The sequence below is a fragment of the Xiphophorus hellerii genome, chromosome 21 (genome assembly GCF_003331165.1).
Source record: "Xiphophorus hellerii strain 12219 chromosome 21, Xiphophorus_hellerii-4.1, whole genome shotgun sequence".
Lineage (NCBI taxonomy): Eukaryota > Metazoa > Chordata > Actinopteri > Cyprinodontiformes > Poeciliidae > Xiphophorus > Xiphophorus hellerii.
In genome coordinates this window covers 1345119-1368842 of record NC_045692.1, presented here as the reverse complement: position 1 = coordinate 1368842, position 23724 = coordinate 1345119, and the positions used below count along the sequence as shown (strand labels likewise).

Genomic DNA, 23724 nt, shown 5'->3' with positions numbered 1-23724 from the left:
CATTCGACTAATAATGTTAAGAAATGGCTTTTTCCGAGCCAATAATATCCAGAGAGCAACTTGAGCTCGTTTTGACATGCTTGTATTCTTTCTGGAATATTTCTGACTGATTAACTCGGAGACTAAATCTAAAGCCACTGATGTGTAGCCAACACATGACCTGTCATAAGCATATAAGGCATTTTGGGGTTTGTTTTGACATGAATCCACCAGCTGCATGCGTAATCATGAGTAATCTGTGCGCCTGTGCTGTGTAAAAGTCAGGCTCTGTGCGCCCTCATGTGTAACGGTGTTTACAGGACTTTTTCTCACCAAAGGAGAGACATGTTGTCAGAACGTGTCAAAACTGGATGTATTAATCCAACAGAACTTCACAACTCATGGGAGTGGATGACTATGGCCGTAAGAGCTGACATAGTTTTGGATTTGAGAATACCAGAAACTTTTAGTCGTCCGCTGCTATAGACAGAGTGAGGTGAGTAGAGCGTATGGAAAAGCGAAAATGGGGGGCCGAGGGAATGGTGGAGTGGGAAGAACGGGGGCGGGGGCATTTCAAAGAAGAAGGAGAGAAGGTGGGGGGCGGATTGGCGGGGGGACTAGCGTATCATTAGAAAAAGGGGGGGCAGGGGCAAAGAAGAAGGGGGGGGGGGGGGGGGGGGGGAGAGACATTGAGGGCCCCCTCTCCCAGGCCCCCCAGCCAGATATGCAATTCTATTTATATAATTATAAGTAATTTCCACTATCAATAATAATGTGTCTATCTGAGGATTCCGCTGGTCATTATCTTTCATTAGAGCCCTCATTGATGACTGAATGTTGAAGCACTGTATCTCTACAGTCATTAGAAGTTTATATAGCAGATGTTGTCCAAGTGTGACATTTGGAGATTCCAAATGGCACACTTGGACAACACCTGTACATCCTCATGAATAAACATGTCCAAAATGACATTTCTTTTTTGTGCTATTTTGATCAGTCTTGAAATCCACAAGCAGAATACTTTATTCTACAGATTTATTGTATTTTCCAGTCCATAGCGGTACTCAATGCGCTTTTACAAGAAATAAAAATGAAAAATCTGGATGAAGCAACATTTTTCAAATTTTTTTTGTGTTACAAACATAATAGCTACAAACTACTTACAGTTAAAAGTATTTTTGACTGCAAAAATAGACAATTTAGCTTGTCATCTTCATAAAGAGACCAAGCTTTTGCATGTACTCCAAATTGTTCAAGAACAGCAGCTGATTTATTTTGGATATACCTTTTCAGCAGTTTTTGGTGATTTAGGGGGCGAGCGTTAAGGGTTTAAAGAGACGGAGGCCAATTTGAAAGCATCAGATAGCTATGATGTCACGTTAAATTTATTTTTTTTAAATTTCTGATATATACAACATTTTCATAACAACTGAAGTTAACATATCCCTTATGGTCATTAGTGTGAAGGTGAAAGAAAATAACATTTCTACAGATGATCAGGACTTTGTGCTATTACAGGGCCTGTTAAAGTAAATGATCCAGCTGTTTCCTGTAGGATTCCTACAGGAGTCTTCCTCAGTCCTGTGTCTCCTACCTGGCAGTGCCCCATGTAGGCCAGCATCTTTCCGGATTGCTGCAGATGGCACAGGCTGCGATGCACCCGGCCCTCAATGTCACAAGCCGGCTCCATGCTGTTTCTGTCGCAGACTGCTGGCCGACTAACACACTCGTACTGCGGACAATCCGAAGAGTCGCTCAGACAAACACGCCGCCTCGGGATGCACCTGACCAAAACACACAAATCCAATGTTTTCATCTTCAGCCATGATAAAGCAAATAAAACATAAGTTTAGTTCTAAGGTTTACATCTTAGTTCATAATAGATATGTTCTGATTTTTTAATCAAGTTTTGAAATAAGATTGCATGTTTTTCCTAAAACTGTATCTTTAACAAAATTATTTTGTATCAACTTAATTAATAACCAAATCAGTTGATTTTTTTCTGCTAACTTTAAAATGTCCTTTCCATTTTCACTCCACAGGGTCCTTTGGATACAAGAAAAAATTCTCTTTCAGTGTCTGAGAATATTTTGTATTAACATTTTCTTGTCAAATTCAACTCATAGCAATCAGCACTGCTTTCTGATAACAAAGAAGGAATCCAAAACTATCATCATTTCCCTTTGTATACTTAAAAAATAAATGCAAGGCCTCTTCTGTTATTGCTATCACTGTAGAGACGAATACTAAAAACATTCATATAAACAATAGAACGCGCAGCTTCATCTGAAGCCAGGCTTAGAGGCGTGTAGTAAAAAGGGAGTGTTGTCTTGACAAATGATGAATCACATTGCATGGGTCACGTGACTGCTTCATTTTGTGTGTCGGTTTTCAAAATAAAAGAGTGATGAGTCATAAATGTCATGCTTCATGGCATGGGTTACTGTATTTGATTGCGCATCAGAGGAGTATTTGTTTTCAGCAGTGGCCAAAATATAAGGAACGTTTTATAGTTTATGTGTCAGGGTTCCTGTGTGCGTGTGTGCGAGTGCGAGTAACACATCTCTTCCAGCGAGGATCTTGGTGGAGAGACTGGGCAGCCTTCACAGGTGGAGCTCATCAGCCTCATCAGAGTGCTGGGGATAAAGGAGCAGCAGAGCCTTCACTCAGCGCTGGATGATTAATGTCTACTGGTAGTCACTCTGGCCACCTCTTGTTGTCGGTTATTTTTAGCTTTTGATCAGTCTCTTGAGAACCTACCTGAAGTTCATAGTTCTTGTTTTTGCTTCCTTTAGGTTTTTGTCACTGGATCTCTCTAGAAGAATCAGTTCAACCGTTTTCTCCTCCTGTGAAACTCTCCAGCAAGTACCTACCTGCCTGCCTGCTCCACCGTTCCCCCTCATCTCCACACAGGACCCCTGGGCACCTTTCTTCCACTCTTCACCAAGTCCATTCAAAAGTAAGCCTTTTTTACACTGCATCTGATCAACTCATTACAGGCCACCAATAACCCAACTCTCATTCCAGACGCCACGGATTGCATGACACTGCTGCTCCCTGATACATCAAGGAAACCTGTAAATTGTTGCTTGTTGTTTGAAAGAAATAAAACCTATACTTAATTGAACTTGTTGATTCTGCATGTGGGTCAGAAGATTAAATCCGAACATGTCATTATGTATATTAACAATTTTGATGATGGCACTCATCAAAATGTAATGTTTGTTACCGGTTTTCTCAATTGTTGATCATGGTGTATTTTATTACTTTTTATTTGTGTGTTTTTATTATGTAAAGCACTCTGAAACTGCATTGTTGCTGAAATGTGCTACACAAATAAACTTGATTGAAATGGAGCCAGGAAGAAGAAAAAATTTGACATCTGGGAATACTTTGAGATGATCACTCACAACATTCTTAAATAAAAATAATTAACCCTTCCCCTCCAAAATTCTCACCTTCTTGAAATTTCCACTATTCCACTACAGGGTTGACTACAAAAAATTTTAATAACTAAAAAAGATGAGTTAAATAGGATTTAATTGACTCTCCTGTTACTAAACATGAGTTTGACAAAAACTTTGTGACAATATTGCATTTACAATTTTTTTTAAGTATGTCTACCTGAGTGACAAGGCTGCCACAGTTTCAACAGCAGATGTCACTAGTGCAGATCACGAACTGATGAAGCCAAAAGGACCACATCGTCTGCAAAAAGCAGAGATGAGATCCTAAGGTCACCAAATCGGATCCCCTCAACACCTTGGCTGCGTCTAGAAATTCTGTCCATGAAAGTGATGTACAGAATCGGTGACAAAGGGCAGCCCTGGCGGAGTCCAACTCTCACCGGAAACGAGCCCGACTTACTGCCGGCAATGCGGACCAGACTCTGACACTGGTCATACAGGGACCTGACAGCCCGTATCAAAGGGCCCGGTACCCCATACTCCCGTAGAACCCCCCACAGGGCTCCCCAAGGGACACGGTCGAACGCCTTCTCCAAGTCCACAAAACACATGTAGACTGGTTTTGCAAACTCCCATGCACCCTCCAGGACCCTGCCAAGGGTGTAGAGCTGGTCCAGTGTTCCACGACCAGGACGAAAACCACACTGCTCTTCCTGAATCCGAGGTTCGACTATCCGACGGACCCTCCTCTCCAGGACCCCTGAATAGACTTTGCCAGGGAGACTTAAGAGTGTGACCCCCCTATAATTGGAGAACAACCTCCGGTCCCCCTTTTTGAACAGTGGACCACCACCCCAGTCTGCCAATCCAGGGGAACAGCCCCCGATGTCCATGCGATATTGCAGAGTTGCGTCAGCCAACACAACCCTACAACATCCAGAGCCTTAAGGAACTCCGCGCGGATCTCATCCACCCCCGGGGCCTTGCCACCGAGGGGCTTTTTAACCACCTCGGCGACCTCGGCCTCTCCAAACTCATCCCACGCCCGAGTTTTTGCCTCAGCAACCACCCGAGCCACATGCTGCTTCGCCTGCTGGTACCCATCAGCTGCTTCCAGAGTCCCACAGGCCAAAAAGGCCCGATAGGACTCCTTCTTCAGCCTGACGGAAACCCTCACCGAAGGTGTCCACCAACGGGTTTGAGGGTTGCAGCCGCGACAGGCACCGACAACCTTGCGGCCACAGCTCCGATCAGCCGCCTCAACAATGGAGGCACGGAACACGGTCCACTCAGACTCCATGTTCCCCACCTCCCCTGGGACGTGTTCGAAGTTTTGCCGGAGATGGGAGTTAAAGCCCCGTCTCACAGGGGATTCCGCCAGACGTTCCCAGCAGACCCTCACAACACGTTTGGGCCTGCTAGGTCTGACCGGCTTCCTCCCACACCACCGGAGCCAACTCACCACCAGGTAGTGGTCAGTGGACAGCTCCGCACTTCTCTTCACCCGAGTGTCCAAGACGTATGGCCGCAGATCCGATGAAACGATGACAAAGTCGATCATTGAACTGCGGCCTAGGGTGTCCTGGTGCCAAGTGCACATATGGACACTCTTATGCTTGAACATTGTGTTCGTTATGGACAGTCCATGACGAGCACAGACATCCAACAACAGAACACCACTTGAGTTCAGATCGGGGGGGCCGTTCCTCCCAACCACGCCCCTCCATGTCTCACTGTCATTGCCCACGTGAGCGTTGAAGTCCCCCAGCAGAACAAGGGAGTCCCCAGTAGGAGCACTCTCCAGTACTCCCTCTAAGGACTCCAAGAAGGGTGGGTAATCTGAATTGTCGTTCGGCCCGTAAGCACAAACAACAGTCAGGACCCGTCCCCCCACCCGTAGGCGGAGGTAGGCTACCCTCTCGTTCACCGGGGTAAACCCCAACGTACAAGCGCTGAGAAGGGGAGCAACAAGTATGCCCACTCCTGCCCGATGCCTCTCACCTTGGGCAACTCCAGAGTGGAAGTATGTATAGCCCCTCTCAAGGAGACTGGTTCCAGAACCAGAGCCATGCGTCGAGGTGAGACTGACTATTTCTAGCTGGAACCTCTCGACCTCACACACTAGCTCCGGCTCCTTCCCCACTAGAGAGGTGACATTCCACGTCCCAAGAGCCAGCTTCTGCATCTGGATCAGACCGCCAGGGTCCCCTCCCTCGGGGGTCACCCATCACACAATGCACCCGATCCCTTTGGCCCCTCTCACGGGTGGTGGGCCCATGGGAGGGGGGACCCATGTTTCCTCTTCGGGCTGAGCCCGGCCGGGCTCCATGGGTAAAAGCCCGGCCACCAGGCACTCGCCATTGTGCCCCCCCTCCAGGCCTGGCTCCAGAGTGGGGCCCCGGTGACCCAGGTCTGGGTGAGGGAACACGAAGTCCAATGATGCCGTTCATCATTGGGGTCTGCTTTTTGCAGACGATGTGGTCCTTTTTGGCTTCATCAGGTCGTGATCTGATCATCTGAGGTTTTTTTTGGCACCGGCACAGCTGGCTGCTTGCAGACGCAGCTCCCGTCGTGTGTGTTAATCTGTGTATATTTGCTGTAACCGATTAAGGATCCGTGCTTAAAGAATCCATAGACCATCAGTAAAGATTTCCACAATGGCTGGATGTGGTTTTGTCGCTGTTCTCCGCGTTCTTCTGCTACTTTTTCTACTCTTTGTTACGGAGAACCTCGCCGAACGGAGTAGCGGCATTGTTTACGCGCCCAGCTAACGGTGACTACAGGCCAGGTTAAGAGACAGTTGGAGCAATTACACCAGGGGAAGGCTGCAGGACCTGATGGCATTACACCACGGATCCTGAAGACCTGCTCCAGCCAGCTGTGCACCGTACTGGCACACATGTACAACCTGAGCTTGAGGCTGGAGAGAGTCCCGCTGCGGTGGAAGACATCACATGTGGTTCCTGTTCCCAAGAAGTCAAGGCCATCCGATCCAGAGGACTACAGACCAGTTGCTCTCACATCTCATGTGATGAAGGTCATGGAGAGACTGGTCCTGGCCCAGCTGAGGCCTCGGGTGAGGATGTTTTTAGACCCCCTGCAATTTGCCTACCAGCCCCACTTAGGAGTTGACGATGCCGTCATCTTCCTGCTGCAACGAGCACTTTCGCACCTGGATGGTGGAGGAGACACTGTGAGAATCACATTCTTTGATTTCTCCAGTGCCTTCAACACCATCCAGCCTCTGCTACTGGGTGAGAAGCTGCGGAGGATGGGTGTCAACGACTCAGTGATCTCCTGGGTTACTGACTACTTGACAGGCAGGCCACAGTTTTTCCGTCTGGGCAGTGTCCTGTCTGGTGTGGTGGTCAGTGACGTAGGAGCTCCACAGGGAACTGTGCTTTCTCCCTTTCTCTTCACCTTGTACACCACTGATTTCCAGTACAACTCTGAGTCATGTCACCTACAGAAGTTTTCTGATGACTAAGCGGTTGTCGGGTGTATAGGGGATGGAGGGGAGGGAGAGTACAGGACACTGGTGGACAGATTTGTGGAGTGGTCTGAGCAGAATCACCTGAGGCTCAACATTAGTAAGACCAGAGAGATGGTGATTGACTTCAGAAGGAAGAAGACACCTTCACGGCCACTGAAGATCAAAGGGGAAGTGGTGGAGGAGGTGGAGGATTACAAATACCTGGGAGTTGTAATCGGCAACAGACTGGACTGGGCATCTAACACTGACGCTGTGTGCAAGAAGGGGATGAGCAGACTCTATTTTTTAAGGAAGCTGAGATCCTTCAATGTGTGCAGCAAGATGTTGGAGACCTTTTATCACAGTGTTGTTGCCGGTGCCATCTTCTTTGCTGCTGTGTGTTGGGGAAGCAGCATCAGAGCCAGCGACTCTAATAGACTAGACAAAATCATCAGGAAAGCTGGCTCTGTACTGGGACTAAGGCTGGAGTCCCTGGAAACTGTGGTGGAGAGGAGGACACTGAAGAAGGTTCTGTCTATTATGGACAATAAACAGCACCCTCTCCACCACATAGTGGACAGACAGCAGAGCACCTTCTCACATAGACTGCTCCAGCTCCGCTGTCGTAGGGACAGATACAGGAAATCCTTCCTGCCACATGCCATCTCACTGTACAATAAAAGCTAAATCATTGTTCTGCACTAATCAGTCCAATTTTGCACAACTGCACTGTGGCACACTTGCTGTACATATATTTACATATACATATCTGCATTTTTTTAATCTTGCAAGGACTGCTCTTAAGTTGCTTTTTATATTAACAGCATTTTATATTTTTACAATTTATAGCATTTTATATCTTATTTTTAATTTTTATTTTATCTACAACTACTACTCAGTGTTATTGTGTCTTGTCTCTATGCTGTAACTGCGAAGTAATTTCCCTGCTGGGATGAATAAAGTACTTCTATTCTATTCTATAAATTCTCGCTGGAGCGGTTAGCAGCCGAGTGTGAAGCGGCCGGGATGAGGATCAGTGCCTCCAAATCCAAGGCCATGGTCTTGAGCCAGAAAAGGGTAGAGTGCCTTCTACGGGTCAGGCGGGGTGTCCTGCCCCAAGTGGAGGAGTTCAAGTATCTCAGGATCTTGTTCACGAATGGGGGAAGAAGGGAGTGGGAGATCGACAGGCGGAATGGCGCAGTGTCTGCCGTCAAGCGGGCGCTGTACCGGTCCGTCGTGGTGAGGAGAGAGCTGAGCCAAAAAGCGAAGCTCTCGATTTACCGGTCGATCTACGTTCCCACCCTCATCTATGGTCATGAGCTTTGGGTCATGACCGAAAGAACGAGATCGCGGATACAAGCGGCCGAAATGGGTCTTCTCCGTAGGGTGGCTGGGCTCTCCCTTAGAGATAGGGTGAGAAGCTCAGTCATCCGGTAGGGACTCAGAGTAGAGCCGCTGCTCCTTCACATCGAGAGGAGCCAGTTGAGGTAGCTCGGGCATCTGGTCAGGATGCCTCCTGGACGCCTCCCTGGTGAGGTGTTCCGGGTACGTCCCACCGGGAGGAGGCCCCGGGGAAGACCCAGGATACGGTGGAGGGGCTATGTCTCTCGGCTGGCCTGGGAACGCCTCGGGATTCCCCCAGAAGAGATGGAAGAAGTGGCCGGGGAGAGGGAAGTCTGGGCCTCCCTTCTGAAGCTGTTACCCCCGCGACCCGGCCCCGGATAAGCGGAAGAAGATGGATGGATGGATGGATGTCACTAGTGAGAAATTAATGAACCACCGAGTAATGAACCTTTGGGTGAAGCAATGGGCTGGGATTGCTTCCCACCCATTGCTGGGAAGCCATTGCTGGGAAGCCAGCAATGACGCGGTTATACAAAAACCTCAAGGCAATGAGAACTTGAATTTTTTTAATGAATTTCTGATGACTTTTCAATTTGGCTATCACTACTGGCTGGAGGTTCTCAAGCCACTTGTCACTAGAGAGAGGCATCCAGGTAGACCCAGAACTCTGGACCTGGCTCTAGAGTACTGAGGCCTCACCATTAAATTAGCTGCAGTGGTACCAGGGACAGGAAAATCACACACCATTTGTCCTTGTTAAGTGGAAGAAATGTACCCAAGTTCATGAATGGGTGGTGTTATATTGTGTTGTGGTGACAATAATCTGTTAAAGGACCTGTGATTATTTATACAATACATGGTTTTATCTAGAATTTATGGCACTTCAGCTTACATGAAATAAACCCTCAAATGACTCCAGGGAAAAATAAGTGGGTGGTCTCATTCTAACATAATCAAATTTTTTGGCCTTTTTCATCTGTGGTATCTGAGATCCACAAATCTGTAGAGGCAAGGAAGCTTTGAAAGCCGTAGAGCATTTGTTTTTAGGGTGAGGAGGCTAAAGAGAGGAGACCGGGGACATCAGAAGATTTGTGAATGAAATGGGGTCAGTTGGTCTGCTTAGACAAAATCAAGCCACCTGAAATAACAACCAGGATGTCTGTCCAGGGAGGGCTGAGGGACAGAAAAGGTTTGAAAATAGAAGTGCTTTCCTGTGTGTTAAGGAGTTTAAGCATCCGTTCTGGTCGTTTACTGAACCCACCTCTGGTTCCTCTGGCAGGTTATGTCAGAGCAAGGTTTAATGGAATGGCAGGGGCCAAAGACATATTGGTGGTCTTTGAATCCCATACAACGAGCCACACATCCACTGGGATAGGTCCGCCCGTTGGAGGCACACACTGGGATGAAACGATATGGGCAGTTACAGGGAAGATCTGAGAGACAAAGAGGGAGAGAGAGAGTTAAAACTCACAGATCAGGACACATAAACACGTGAGCCAATGAAATATGGCCAAGTGACAGTTTATCTATTTGACAACCTCGTCGAATATTCCCCAACCCAAGTGAAATCATAAAAGACGCCAACCAGTAGAAGTCCAATGGACACTTTCTGTGGGACATTTCCTGGTAGAGCAGATTGTTTCTCCAGCAAAGCAGGAACACGTGTTGCAATCAGTCCTAAAGCTCGTCCCGTGGTCTGAAGGTGGAGTAAGCAACAAAAGACAAAGGAACAACTTATTGAAAGCTTCATTATTTCACAAAAAGATAGTTTAAAGATTTTGGTCCTCTGACTTTGCATATAAAACCAGGGTACCGTACTGGAGACAGAGTCATTACAGTAATGTTACCAAATGACAAGAGGCTCAAAGTCATACTACAGAGTTACACAGAATAAATGTTTTTCAGCAGCTATGGCTGCATGATGAAACTTAATTCAATACTGCACTAGTAGGATCCATATATTGGCACTAATCAGCATCAGTCTTGAAGTTCTAGCCTAGGTGTTGTTCAGTAATAGCTTTGGATAACTATTAAGTGGCAAATTCGATTATTAACAAAGGTAGTCATTATAATCACAATAACCAAGTTGTGGCACCATCTGACTATCATGGTATAGTGAAATAGCTCTCAGTCAATTATTGTTTATGAATACCTGACTTGTGATGTATGGTGTTATAGAAAAATAGATAAGAGTGGGAATTTACACAGTGCCATAATAATTCAATCAATCAACAATTTATTGCTGTAGCCCTTTACACATCATCTATAATGGTCACCAAAGTGCTTCACAAAAAAGAAGACATATCAGCTGGCTAAAAGCAAGCTGATATTCCATCACAAAATTTCCATCACGCATTGGAGAATTAGAAGCCTATCTAAATAAAAAAGCTTTGATGGAAACATGTACACCATAAACACGACGTCTCTCCAAAATGTACAAATTAAGTCATAAAATTGTTCAACTTCCAGTTAAAATACTTTTGTCAAGAAACTCTAATGTAGTAACATTTAACTAAACTAAGTAAAAATGAAAAGAATAAGAAAAACAACCTTCTGACAAAACAGAAAACAAAACATTTTAATAAAATAATATTTTCACATTTGGTGTTGTCCTACACTGGGTCTGGAATGGGGGTACTGCAGCTGCCAGAACTGCAGTGGGGGTGGGTCACGGACTGCTGCTGCTGGTTCAGGTTGGTGGACTGTCCTCTGGTCCTCCTGAGTTCCAGATAAGGCAGCTGTCTGGTGCCTTGGGGGCTGGGGGTGGTCAGGTGGGAGGAGGTCTCTCCTGCTTTGTCATGAACTATCTTGCTACCAGGGGGTTATCCATCCATCTCCCATTATTCTAGCATTTAGCAAAGAGAAAATGCCAAATGCTAATTGTTATGAGTACATAACGTCTCATAACTAACGTTATGTACATAACCGATGTACATGTACTCATAAACAAAACCATTCCTCTAGTCTGTGTCCTGCATGTTGTTGTTAGCAGATCCTCTGCAGAACCTTGACCTGCTGAGGAGGAAGTTGGGCCTTTTGAATTAGCTGTGTTGGAGCAGACACATCTACACCTGGAGGGACATCGGCCCTGGAGGACTGGAGCTGGATACCCAGAATCTAGTTTTTATTCAGTGTTCTATTTACTGCTGACTGAATAGAACTTATATTTAAAACCATAAGTCTTATACCTCTTATGTCTTTTAGAAGACATAAGACTTACTCTTTCGTTGCCCCTCTACAACGCAGCCCTTGTCTGTTTCCACACAGGGTATCTCCACGCAGTTCTCCAGACGCCCACTGGTGCCACAGCTGCACATCTCGTAGCAACTGGGAGCTCCATCATGAGTTGGAACTTGGATGAGAGCGTCCTGCTGCACCAGAAATTCAGAAGCCTCTCCCATTTTACAACCTGAAACACACCAAGATCTCAGACACCAAGGTAGAACACCTAACAGCTAGCAAACACTGCAACAGCAGCGCCCCCTACCTGGCACACAGAGATATGGTTGGCAGTTGATTTCATCAAGACAGCCCTTTCTGTTAACCTGGCATAAGTGGTTGCTTTGACATGGATTAGGGTTGCATGGATGGATGATCTCCTCCACTATGGTTTTGCTCAGTGAACTTGGTTCTGGAGGGATTGAAGACCTGAGTCAATTTGTGTTGACAGATTTCATCCAGCATATAAAAGCATATCTGTCTGTCTGTCTGTCTATCTATAACACAGTTCTATGCTTCTTCAAGAGTTGCTGTTTTTAAATTTCGTCATGCTTTTTTTTGTGAACAATTAAAACATTAAAAGGAATTTTTTATCTGCATTTTGATAAAGATAATTATGCCCTAAAATGATAATTAAGAGTAGAAAGGAACATGACAGATGTTTATGCATTACATTAAGAAATAAAGTCATAAAAGAACTCAGAAAGTCAAAAGCAATCTTTTTTATTTATGCTATTAACAATTCAAAGGAAACATTAACAAGAGATCAGGCAGAACTTACAGAAATTAACAGCAATAACCAAAACAACACAACTAAATATAGATCATGATGCTGGTGTAGTTACTCATGTATTTAACCAGTATTTCATCAATGCAAAAAAATTAATAACTCAAAACGGTTATGTCTAATTATTCAAAGAAACTACTAAACATCAACATACACTGAACTTTCAAGACGTGACAAGAGACTAAAACAGAGACATAAAATAAGGTTTATGTGTGGATATTGGTGTACATCTTTTGACTGTACTACCTAATTCCAAGAGGTTGTTTAAAAAATAAAAATGGTCTAATTTAATTTTATAAAATAGTTTTATGCAGAAAGTAGATGATTTAACTTACTGTCTTTAAAGGTGGTGCTTAGTTTACTCATGACCATATTTGGACTGATGGGATCTTCTTTATTTCCATGACAGGATTTTATTATAGTGACGACTGACAGACTGTGCTGTGCCACTATCACACCACAGAAAAAATACCAAATAACATTTTTTCTTAAAGAACAATTGCAGTCAGTCTGACAATTAAATTTTCAATTAATTTATTGAATCAAATTTTGCTGGTACTTTCTCAGTAACTGGCTGGAAAGCAAAGATTGGCAAAGTGGCTAACGCTTGTCAGAATGTTCCTGACTGAAGGAGGCTCCTTTAATAAAACTAGAGCAAAGAATAGCTCATTCCAAACAATGGAAGATAAAATATCATAAACAGCAACTTACTGAGATATCTGTGGAGGGGGATGCAGCGCTCAGGGTCATCGATGGGAGACAGCACCTCACAGAGCCTCTCTGGGGTTTGTCCTTCATGAAAGCGTTTCTTATCCCCACACTTGGTCAGAATGTCCACACAGTCTGACCTGAGAGCAGAAGGAAAGTCAAAAGAAAATACAAGATTACATTCAAATTGTTTAAGTGGGAGTATTATGTATTTTCCAAGCACATGGTGCCATTTTATACAACCAACTATGTCACCTTGAGCTGTTATAAAAATGCTAAGTATATCAAACATCACTTAAAAGAAATTTTGCTGCATGTGTCACAGTCTCTGATCGCTGAAGACTAGGGGTGCACCCGTTGCAGTTTTCTGTCCAATTGCCAATCATGATCTTTAAAAAGCCTGATCTGCCAATTATGATTTTGGCTGATACTGACTTTTTTGTCTGAAATGTACCTAAATATATTAAGAAAGGCTGAGTTGGTAACAGTGCAGACATGACCTGGTGGGCATGTCTGTCAGTCAAACCTCTCTGACAGCAGAGCAATAGACATCAGTGATTGATATTTAGGAAAATAAGATTGGTGGATAAGATCGGCTTCACGTTTAAGTATCAACCGATCACCAATCTGATTTATTGTGCACCTCTCCTGGAGACATAAATGTAAATGTTCAGTATCACTGAAAACCAGCTCTGTGCAAACGGAGCCTTAGTCAGAAAAGCTTTAGAACTAATTTGAATTTTGACTAAATGTAACGTTTCATAGCTAAGAATGTAGATGTGGTTAAACCTTTCTGAGACGACCTGTTGTGAAACAATGCTATATAAGTAGACTTAATTGAGCTGAATTGATAAAGGATTCCATCTTAAAATAATGTTTTACGTTTGTAAAACACTCCCCTGTCAATGATAGCAATTCATTTTCAAAGCAAAACTTATTTATTGTGCACTAGAAAGACTGAAATCAAGTAAGCACAAATGGAGAAAAATACTGAGGTATTTTTGTTTGGTGCAGAGGGCAGAAGCCCTCATGATATTGCAGCACAGTGGAAGTTAATACCTGACAGCTGTGAGATTTCAGCCATAGTGTTTCTGCCTCTCTGTGTCCTTCTAGTCCTGCAGCCACTTTGTCTGTGCAGCCAGGTCTTAAACTTACCATGAAAGAATCATGGATTCTCCATATGTCCTATGCCTTTTATTTGCCAGAAATCTCACATTCCCTATTAAGACTAAGGGAAGATAAGTTAAAAGTTTGTTCCAGTTGCTCTTTTGCTCCTCTGCTATAGGAACAATATTGCCTCTTCAAGTTAATCAAGATTCTGGGTCATTTTTCATGTTTTATCCCTGTTAAATAGTCACCAGTTTTAACTAGTTTTTACAAAGTCTTGTAACAACTTTGTAACAACTGCTCCAAGATAAATGACATTTGAGATTTTCTCCTGGATTTTGATATTGTAGTGACCAGTAGACCTACTTGCATATGACGCTCCCCCTGGATTTGCTGTGGCAGGGTTTGATCTGCAAAGAGCAGGCCACTGCCTTCCACATGTCTGGCAGACACTTCCTGATGTCCAGGACTGGGATGTTCATGAAGGGCATCTTGATCGTCCCATTGGACCACAGCTTGATGTCGTTCATGGCACCTTGGTCTGACTGCATGTTACAGCTACGGAACAGCTCTGTGGGCCTATAGATACACACACCCACCCACAAACACACCTTTTTAGAGTAAGTGACAATGTCTGTTAAATTTATTTTAAAAGTTTTAAGAAAAAATATGGCAGAACTGCAAAACTGCATCTAAAACATGAAACTTCTGGATAAATGACATTTGGACAACTGGGACCAAGTTAATGTGTGACCATAAAGCATAGCTCTATATTTGGAAAAACAAACATCTTGTCCCAAGTGTCAGATGTGATGATTTTAGCTTATTTTCCGGCCACATGAACACCTTGAAGTCCCAAAAGGCCAAGACACACCACTTGAATCCGACTTCTTCCTTATGCACACGATATGACTTCTGGGTCTAGTGTGTCGTTCATGTATGTATAATTTGTTCACTTCAATGAATGAACTAAAGTGAATCACTTCACTGACTGATTTGTTCATTTCTCAGTTCAGGTTAGGCCAGTGGAAGCATGCCACTTGGATGGAACTTCCACATTTTGTGACTCAGAATAATAAAATAAAGATTCATCCTCTTCAGAAGTGTACTGTGATCTGTATACACAGTGCCGTAACGAGTGACTTGCATGATAAACAAATCAGGATGTTAGTACTCTCTGGTCCCTGAGTCAGTATGTACTGCCTTGCTCTTTTTCTGTCTCCTTTCCTCTCAGTCTCATTATTGATCAAAGAGTGTGCAGACCAGCTAGCCCATGTGCTCACAGACCTCTTCAATACATCACTGTATCAGGCCATTGTCCCCTCATGTTTTAAGTCAGCTATTATTATTCCAGTGCCCAAGAAACCAACTATCGCATGTCTTAATGACTTTCGACCCGTTACATTAACATCTATCATCATGAAGTGCTTCGAGAGAGTGATTAAGGGTGATATAAGCTCTATATTGCCTCCATCATTTGACCCTTTCCAGTTTGCATACAAACCTAATCGCTCGACTGAGGATGCCATCTCCACTGCTCTTCATCTGAGCCTGGTACACCTAGAGAAAAGAAACACCCACATACGGATGCTGTTTTTGGACTTCAACTCAGCATTCAATACGATCATCCCCCAGGATTTGGTATACAAACTGGTCCTCCTGGGCTTCAATACTCCACTGTGCAACTGGCTGCTAGGCTTCCTCACGGACAGAACTTAGTCTTGTCTGTGTGGGTAATAACTCCTCCATTGTAATTTCTTTAAACACTGGCTCCCCACAGAGCTGTATCCTGAGTCCCCTGCTGTTTACCCTGATGACCCATGACTGTCGTCCCAGGTTTAACACCAACCACATCTTAAAATATGCAGATGACACAACAATTATAGGACTCATTCAGGACAACAATGAAATGAATTACAGAAAAGAGGTAGAACATCTGCTCCTGAATGTCGACAAGACAAAAGAGATCATTGTCGACTTCAGGTCTCGACCCAACCACACACCACTCCTCATCAACGACACAGCAGCACCTGCACTTTCTGAGATGAATGAGAAGAGCTTCGCTCCCCCCTCCCATCCTCTCCACCTTCTACAGAGGAACCATTGAGAGTCTGCTGACCAGCAGTATCTCCATCTGGTCTGGAAGCCACAAGGCCTCAGACTGGAAATCTCTGCGAAGACAGGTGAAGACAGCGGAAAGTTTCATTGGAACTCCACTCCTCCCTATCCAGAACATTGCACACAGTCGCTGCGTAGCCAGAGCAAACCAGATCCTCTCTGATTCCACCCATCCTCTCCATGGTCTGTTCATCTGGTTGCCGTCTGGCAGGAGAGTCTGTAGCATCCGCTGAGGAACAGCCAGGCTCAGAAATAGTTGTTTCGCACTGTCTATCAGATTGCTCAACAATCCCATCATGAAGACTGTCTGAGACTGTTTGAAAATAGTAATTATTATTTGTATATTATTTAATTATAGGCACACTTGTGTTTTTGTGTGTGGCCAAAAGCGAGGACATTTCATTGCCAATTTTACTTATGTTTCTTTATTGATATGACAATAAAAATAAATCTAAGTCTCTAAGTCTACTGTTTGTACTTCAGTCTATTAAGATGTGCGTGCGTGCGGGGGTGGGGGTGTGTGTGTGGGGGGGGTGGGTGCGTGCGTGTGTATGTTTACATGTGGCCTGACACAATATTAGCCGTTAGCTTGGAGAAACAGAGCATGCTGGACTGTGCGTCATGCAGTACACAGATTGTGCTGAGGGAGGCGCTGTTTTACACACATGTACTGTGTGATCAGTGTGGAAACAAGCTGAAATCAAAGGCAAACCTCTGAAAGTACTATTTAAAGGGATTAGAGTTTCTTCACCACTTCAGCTAGCACATTAGAAAAATATTTGAATAATGATTATCAGAAATTTGTGGTTTTTTGATCGTCTTTTTTTGTTTCTGCTCTGGCAATTTGTTCCTGCCTTGTAATTTCTCAAATACATTATTTTAAAATGTGTGTTTGTTTAGCAGAACAACTAGAAAGAAAACATTGAAAATGGAAAAAAAGAAGAAATAACATCACCTCTATTCCTACTTTTTATAAACATAAATATTAACTAAAACAAACAAAACAGCCAGTACTGAGATAATGAGACTGATCCAAAAGAACAAAGAAATCTTTCTGTGCAATATTGATGTGTGTAAGGTGTGATGCCATGGTAATGCATCAGCTGTGTAAGGTTTCGTGAGCTTGGCAGTGGGAAGGTGTATGACCTGCTGTTGAAGTTGGTGCAGTAAGTCAGGTCCTTGCAGCCCAGCTGGCATGGCTCTCTGACATCTGCCAGGCAGTTGATGAGCTCCATCTCCATTGGGTTGTACTCACACAGCTGATCAAAGTCTTGCCATGTCTGGCTGCCCCAGTGGGTGCTGATCTGGTGGCACTTTTCCCTGTCATAGCAGAGCACAGAGTCTGTTACAACCAGCCAGCAGAAAGCATGGTGTTCTGGTTTCCATGGCACCTCACCTGCAGACCGATGTGTTTGCCTTTGAGCAGCAGTGCAGTTTGGCACAGTCCATCTTGGCTGGATGGGGGGTCTCCTCCTCGGGTGGGGAAGGAGGGTGAGCTCTGCTCAGGAAACACTGCCACATTGGATCCTGAGGGAGGGGCTGGGTGCCACACTCCTTAATAAGGCCCTCCATGATCTCTTGGTCTGTATTCATGGTGCGGAGGAGATGGCGGCAGGCCGTCTGGCAGTTTGGGGCTTCAGCGCGGTCGCAGCAGTACAAACCTGGAGGAGATCATGGCAGAGACTCAGTGGTGCTGCAGTATCTGCGTGACTGACATGGCTGCATACACATGACAGATATGCACTACATCAGGAGTTTGTGGCTGAATTTCCATTTGCAGTTTTTGCTGTCAATTTCAGTTTTATTTTAAAAAACGGTTACAAGAACAGAATTTAAGATATAGCTGTAAAGCCTTTTTGCCATCTCCACTCAGTGTGACTCTGTGTGAGAAACAGAGGAGTCATGATCACACAATAGCCTTGTCCGAATTCAGGGGCTGCATCATTCGAAGGCTGAATTTGTAGGCTGCTTAAATCATAATGCGGCAACGAGGCCTGTCTGTTTGAAGACTCATCCAAATGCAGCTTTCAAATGCGTCCTTCGTTTCCCCAGATTTGAAGGATGGGTCCGGTGTATCCTTCATGGCCCACCATATCCCATAATTCACTGCAGGTCCAAAACAGGCGTTCAGGCAAAGCGTCAATGGCGGTGACGAGCGGATAATTATTTTACTATATTACACTTTAAGCGACACAACAGGTAACACTGAACTTGGTTCTATGATGAGAGAATATGAAGCTATCCAGCTCTTCAGGTCTGTTGGATGAAGACAGACATACTGTCAATGGGGCTGCGAGCAGGGTAGGACTCGGTGAAGTTGTTAACGCATTCGACGAGCTTAGGGCTGTGACTCTTGCAGAAGTCTTTGACGGTCTTGATCTGGGATTCTGTTGGCGTCGAGTCCGTCCTGAATATGGCATCGCAGAAGTCCCTGCAGTTGGTGTGACGGCCCACAAAACCACAACATGCCGAGCCCACTGAAAGATAAACCCAAGGGATTGTCTGAGATAATGGATAAAAGCATTTTCTGTAATCCCAACTTCATCATTCTATCATAGACTGTGAAGTATTCTCTGGTGATTTAAGAACCAGGTCCCAGAATACTAGAAACAGGAATACAGATAAACCCATCAACTTAACAAATGTTCTACTGGGGTGTGTGTGTGTTAGGAAAAGATTATGTTCTTAGAATTCGTGTTTTTCACTCTTTATTTGGTCATTATTTAGTGCATGAGACTACAAACTTACTTTCATTTTTGGTGATGCAGCTGTAGAGAGAGTTCTAAAAAGAGAGAAGGGAAAAACATAGCAAGATAATTGCCGCTGACATTCAGATAACTCAAAAAATAATCATTCACATATGCACTAAGAAGTTGTCAGCTGAGACGAGTCAGTCAATTTAAAGTTTGACTGATTCTGACTGGTGTCCAGCTGGTGGAAAAGTCAAAAATCTAATCGGATCAGTCAATGCACCAAATTTGAACGATGAAGGTTTTTATTTTTTTAAACAAATATGTTAATGTAATGTTGAAAAAGTACAAAAGACTTTGATCAATAGCTGAAACATCAATAATGTTTTCAGTCCTGATTCTAAGGAACCAAATGTTTGTGCACCTCTTAAGCTTCTGTGAAATTTGTTCAGGAGTTGTTGCTGGAGAAAATAGAAAATAATTTTGCCACAACTTTGTTCTGCTCCTAGGAGTAAGCTGGTTTCTAAAGACTTGTAGGATCTGAATGATTTGTATTTGACAAGTATAACTCAGGGATCTGTTCTTTACAGCACTTTGACTAAATCAAAAAACAAAAACATCTTACACTGCAGCTGTATAAAGCAATGGAAGTTTGCAATAGAGATGAAAATGAATGCTGTTTCAGTTAATATTAGTCTCAATGTTTTAAGGTGTAGCCTAGAAAAAGATGTTTCTGGTAACATCTTTGTGTCTTTGTGTTTTCTTTGGTCAACGGTTTTAAGTTTGTAAATCTCTGATGGATTTTTCTTCTTAATCACATTTACCATGTTGAATAATATAACCTTGATCCCAATCAAGATTTTAAGTACTTTGAATGTTGTTTAGGGTTCTTTTACGCCCTAATGGATGAGTCCGTGTATTTTTTAGAGTAACATTAATACACCAGATACTTTTGGGAAGGTTTGCCACTGTTCTGAGTCTTCTTCTTCGTTGGTTTTCCAATGTCCCATTCAGACTCTTATGTCAATGTCAGCTGTTCCTGAAATGTCCCTGGATTTCAGGAAGATTGGGTTATGATGTGTTGGTTTATATGTTTTCCTGTACTTGTTAATAGGAAAGTGTATGCAATAAGTGATAATGATTCCTAAAAATATGTGCTCAATCATAGTTAATTAATAATTTAAACAGGAAGTAATAACTTTTCAAAGATTGATTTGGGTAACTTTTATCTGCTTCTTCTATATCTACTCTCATTAAGTAAAAAAGATTTTTCCTCAGATTCTTACTGATAGATTTCAACCAACTACACTGATGCTTGTCTCTTTCAGAGATCTGAATAAGAGTCTGGAAATGTGTGGGTTGCAGAAGGCTTGTCTTTACCTCGGTGACCTTTTTGCATACTTTTGTTATGTCATTTTTAGATGAGGCCTAGAAGAAGAACACAAATGAATCTCTTTAGACAATTTTATGCTGAATTACATTTAGAGTCAAAGAGACGGTTAAATAAAGTCAACAGAAAAACACATCATATGATGAGAAACACTTTCACCCTAAGGATCTGACCTGTTTGCATTCTCTACGACACTCTCCTGCGATGGCCAGCTCACAACAACCAAGCCCAACCCAACCATCGGACTTCTTGGAAACACCTGGAAGCAAATCAGTCAGCATTGCATCAACCAACTATGCAAAATTCTTCAACAAAGACTGAAGCCATTTATCAATAAGAGTTATTAATAAGTTTTGTATCTGTTCTGCTTTTTGTTTTTTTAATGAAAGCCAAATTATGAAAGAGATTTTTGTGAGAGCTGTGGTGGAGATGTGAGGGATGTCATTAAGTGAAGCTGGCACATTGAGGAGTCTGAACAGAAACTGCTGTTCCTGTGCAGTGTAAGAGAATCGATCAAATCTCAGAATGAGGAAAGCTTTTGCACATTCCTGAGACTGCCTGGAGGCCAAGTGTTCCACAGGTACAGAAGGAAAGAATAAAGGCTTTCCAATCTGGAGGCCATTAGGACTGTGGATGATTTACCCCCCCCCATGAGGGGGCAGAAAAATTCAGGCTTTTGATATCTAGCCTGTTTTTTTGCTCAGCGATTCTTGGGCCTGGATACAGCCCTACCAGCTACAATTCAGTGTAATGCAAGCAGACTGAGGTTACCTACATGTAATGATTCATAAAGTCAAAGTTTTACAGATGGTAAATAAGTATCAAAACAAACATGGTTGGGATGGTAATTGCAACGTTCAAATGGTATTTTGACAAAGATCAAAACATCTTTATCCATCCATTCATTCTTTATCCAGCATGCTCATCCTTTTGGGGTCAGTGAGGTTTGCTGGTGCTCGGCTTTGATGAAGCTGTATCAATCAGGGAATCTATTAATCACACTGCTTATGCTGTCAGACTCCCATGTCTTGGCTGATGAGGGAAACCTAATCCTGACTTAAAGCCTGTTGATTCTACCACAGGTTTTTTGGTTGTCCTGGTTATATAAGGTATATCACCTTATCAAAGCCAATAAGAAACAGATTCTAGTATTTTTAAAACACATTGTGTAGCTCCCACTCATACTACAGACTACACATACTCAGGTGTGTGTAGTCTGTGAGCCGTGCAGACTCTGGGTGCATTCTACTGTATATAGTAGCGTACTGATTTCCTAAATCTCGATTTCAGCCAAGGTGTCGACAGATGAGGGGGAAAAGTACATAAGACTAATCAAACAGACTGGTGATGAAAAAAGGGAACCTAACAGATTGTGCATGTCTGTCCAATACATGACTGCAGTGTGAGTAGGTGGTGCTGGATGATCTGAAACATCCTGGCTCAGAGGTGCCTTGTTGTGTTTAGTAAGCATGGCGGACAGAAGCCAGCTCTAGATTTTCATTCTCCATGAACTGTCTGGCCGGACATTGTGGTCAGTGAGGTAAAACCCAGTTACAATGCATTCTAATCTGTAGACGTCTGTTACAGGTAGTGGCTTCTCCAGACCCTTTCAGACCTTTTACATGTACTGAGGACAAACCTGCTATCATTTCTTAAAATCACATGGTATCAATGGATATACTAACTCTGGGATTTGATGGCAATCCCAGTTGAGATTAGTTATTAGGTAGGACTCTGGTTGTGCTCTACAGGCCAGCAGATGGACAGGAGAGCTGGAAAAGAACTGTAGAATGGGTTATTTCTTTGTCTGCATGTGTGTTGAATTCACCCAATAACTCTTTAGACAGTGCTGGGAGACCCAGCACACATTCTGACAATGGATGTTTTGAGGTGCCAACTTGGAGGTTTGACTACCTGTGCAGTTCCCTTCAGGAACCAATTCATATTTAGGTCTGTTTTTACCTGATTTATAATTCTCTTAATAAACATACATTTGGGACAAAATGCTTTATGAAACACATCATTAGCAATCTCACACAATTATAACTAATCTTTTTGTTATTCCTGTCAGTGTCTGTAAGCAGTCTTGCCTTACCTGGGAGTGTAGAATTGATGCACATCCATAGCTCATTCTGTAGAAACAAAGTGAATGTTAGTTTTTCTTTCTTTCTAATTGCTCTTGCTAATTGATCTGTGGCTGTAGGTGAGCAGTCCTGGATGAAGTCAATGCACTGCCGTCGATTCTAAGCTGCAAAGAAAAGATTCTGACATTTGGAGCTTGGAACAAAAATATCCTTAATCCATACGTGTTGCAATCAGTATGTGCAACATTTGAAAAATATTAGTTTGGATTCCCCTACCTCTCCTTGGGCTGCCACCTTATGGTGGTGGAGGGGTTTGAGTGCCCCAATGATCCTAGGAGCTATGCTGTCTGGGGCTTCATGCCCCTGGTAGGGTCATCCAAGGTAGACAGGTCCTAGGTGAGGGACCAGACAAAGCACAGCCCGAAGACCCCGATGACGAATGGCAACTTTGGATTTGGTGTTCCTTCACCCGGACGCGGGTCACTGGGGCCCCACTCTGGAGCCAGGCCTGGAGGGGGGACACGATGGCGAGCGCCTGGTGGCAGGGCTTTTTCCCATGGAGCCCGGCCGGGCTCAGCCCGAAAAGGAAACATGGATCCCCTCTCCCATGGGCCCACCACCCGTGAGAGGGTGGTGGGCCCATGGGATTGGGTGCAGTGTGTGATGGGTGGCGGCCGAGGGAGGGGACCCTGTATGTCCAATCCTAGGTTGCAGAAGCTAGCTCTTCGGACGTGGAATGTCACCTCTCTGGTGGGGAAGGAGCCGGAGCTAGTGTGTGCGGTTGAGAGGTTCCGGCTAGAAATAGTCGGCCTCACCTCGACGCATGGCTCTGGTTCTGGAACCAGTCTCCTTGAGAGGGGCTGGACATACTTCCACTCTGGAGTTGCCCACGGTGAAAGGCGTCGAGCAGGAGTGGGCATACTTGTTGCTCCCCTTCTCGGCCCCTGTACTTTGGGGTTTACCCTGGTGAATGAGAGGGTAGCCTCCCTCCGCCTATGGGTGGGGGGACGGGTCCTGACTGTTGTTTGTGCTTACGGGCCAAACAACAGTTCAGATTACCCACCCTTCTTGGAGTCCTTAGAGGGGGTGCTGGACAATGCCCCTCCTGGGGACTCCCTTGTTCTGCTGGGGTACTTCAACGCTCACATGGGCAATGACAATGATACCTGGAGGGGCGTGGTTGGGAGGAACGGCCCCCCCGATCTGAACTTGAGTGGTGTTCTGTTGCTGGACTTCTGTGCTCGTTACGGATTGTTCATAACGAACACCATATTCAGGCATAAGGGTGTCCATATGTGCACTTGGCACCAGGACACCCTAGGCCGCAGTTCAATGATCAACTTTGTCATCGTTTCATCGGATCTGCGGCCGTATGTCTTGGACACTCGGGTGAAGAGAGGTGCGGAGCAGCGTGGTTTT

General features: G+C 44.1%; 1 protein-coding gene and 1 long non-coding RNA gene across 3 annotated transcripts in view; one reads left to right on the top strand and one right to left on the bottom strand.

Moving 5' to 3' along the window:
* reck (reversion-inducing-cysteine-rich protein with kazal motifs) overlaps nt 1-23724 on the bottom strand; it is a 68510-nt gene that overhangs the window by 11772 nt on the left and 33014 nt on the right. For both annotated transcript variants that reach the window (XM_032551196.1, XM_032551197.1), the window contains exons 4-17: nt 22317-22353; nt 20395-20480; nt 20212-20259; nt 18890-18923; nt 18421-18618; nt 17538-17802; nt 17288-17461; nt 14390-14602; nt 12920-13056; nt 11690-11833; nt 11423-11611; nt 9788-9898; nt 9464-9635; nt 1574-1763 (exon numbers count right to left, since the gene is read on the bottom strand). In XM_032551196.1, the coding sequence (XP_032407087.1) occupies nt 1574-1763; nt 9464-9635; nt 9788-9898; nt 11423-11611; nt 11690-11833; nt 12920-13056; nt 14390-14602; nt 17288-17461; nt 17538-17802; nt 18421-18618; nt 18890-18923; nt 20212-20259; nt 20395-20480; nt 22317-22353 (1998 nt within the window). The remainder of the gene's footprint in view (nt 1-1573; nt 1764-9463; nt 9636-9787; nt 9899-11422; nt 11612-11689; nt 11834-12919; nt 13057-14389; nt 14603-17287; nt 17462-17537; nt 17803-18420; nt 18619-18889; nt 18924-20211; nt 20260-20394; nt 20481-22316; nt 22354-23724) is intronic.
* LOC116711729 (uncharacterized) lies at nt 1770-3106 on the top strand. The gene is made up of 2 exons (XR_004337317.1): nt 1770-2938; nt 3007-3106. It is a non-coding gene; the product is annotated as an uncharacterized LOC116711729 (long non-coding RNA).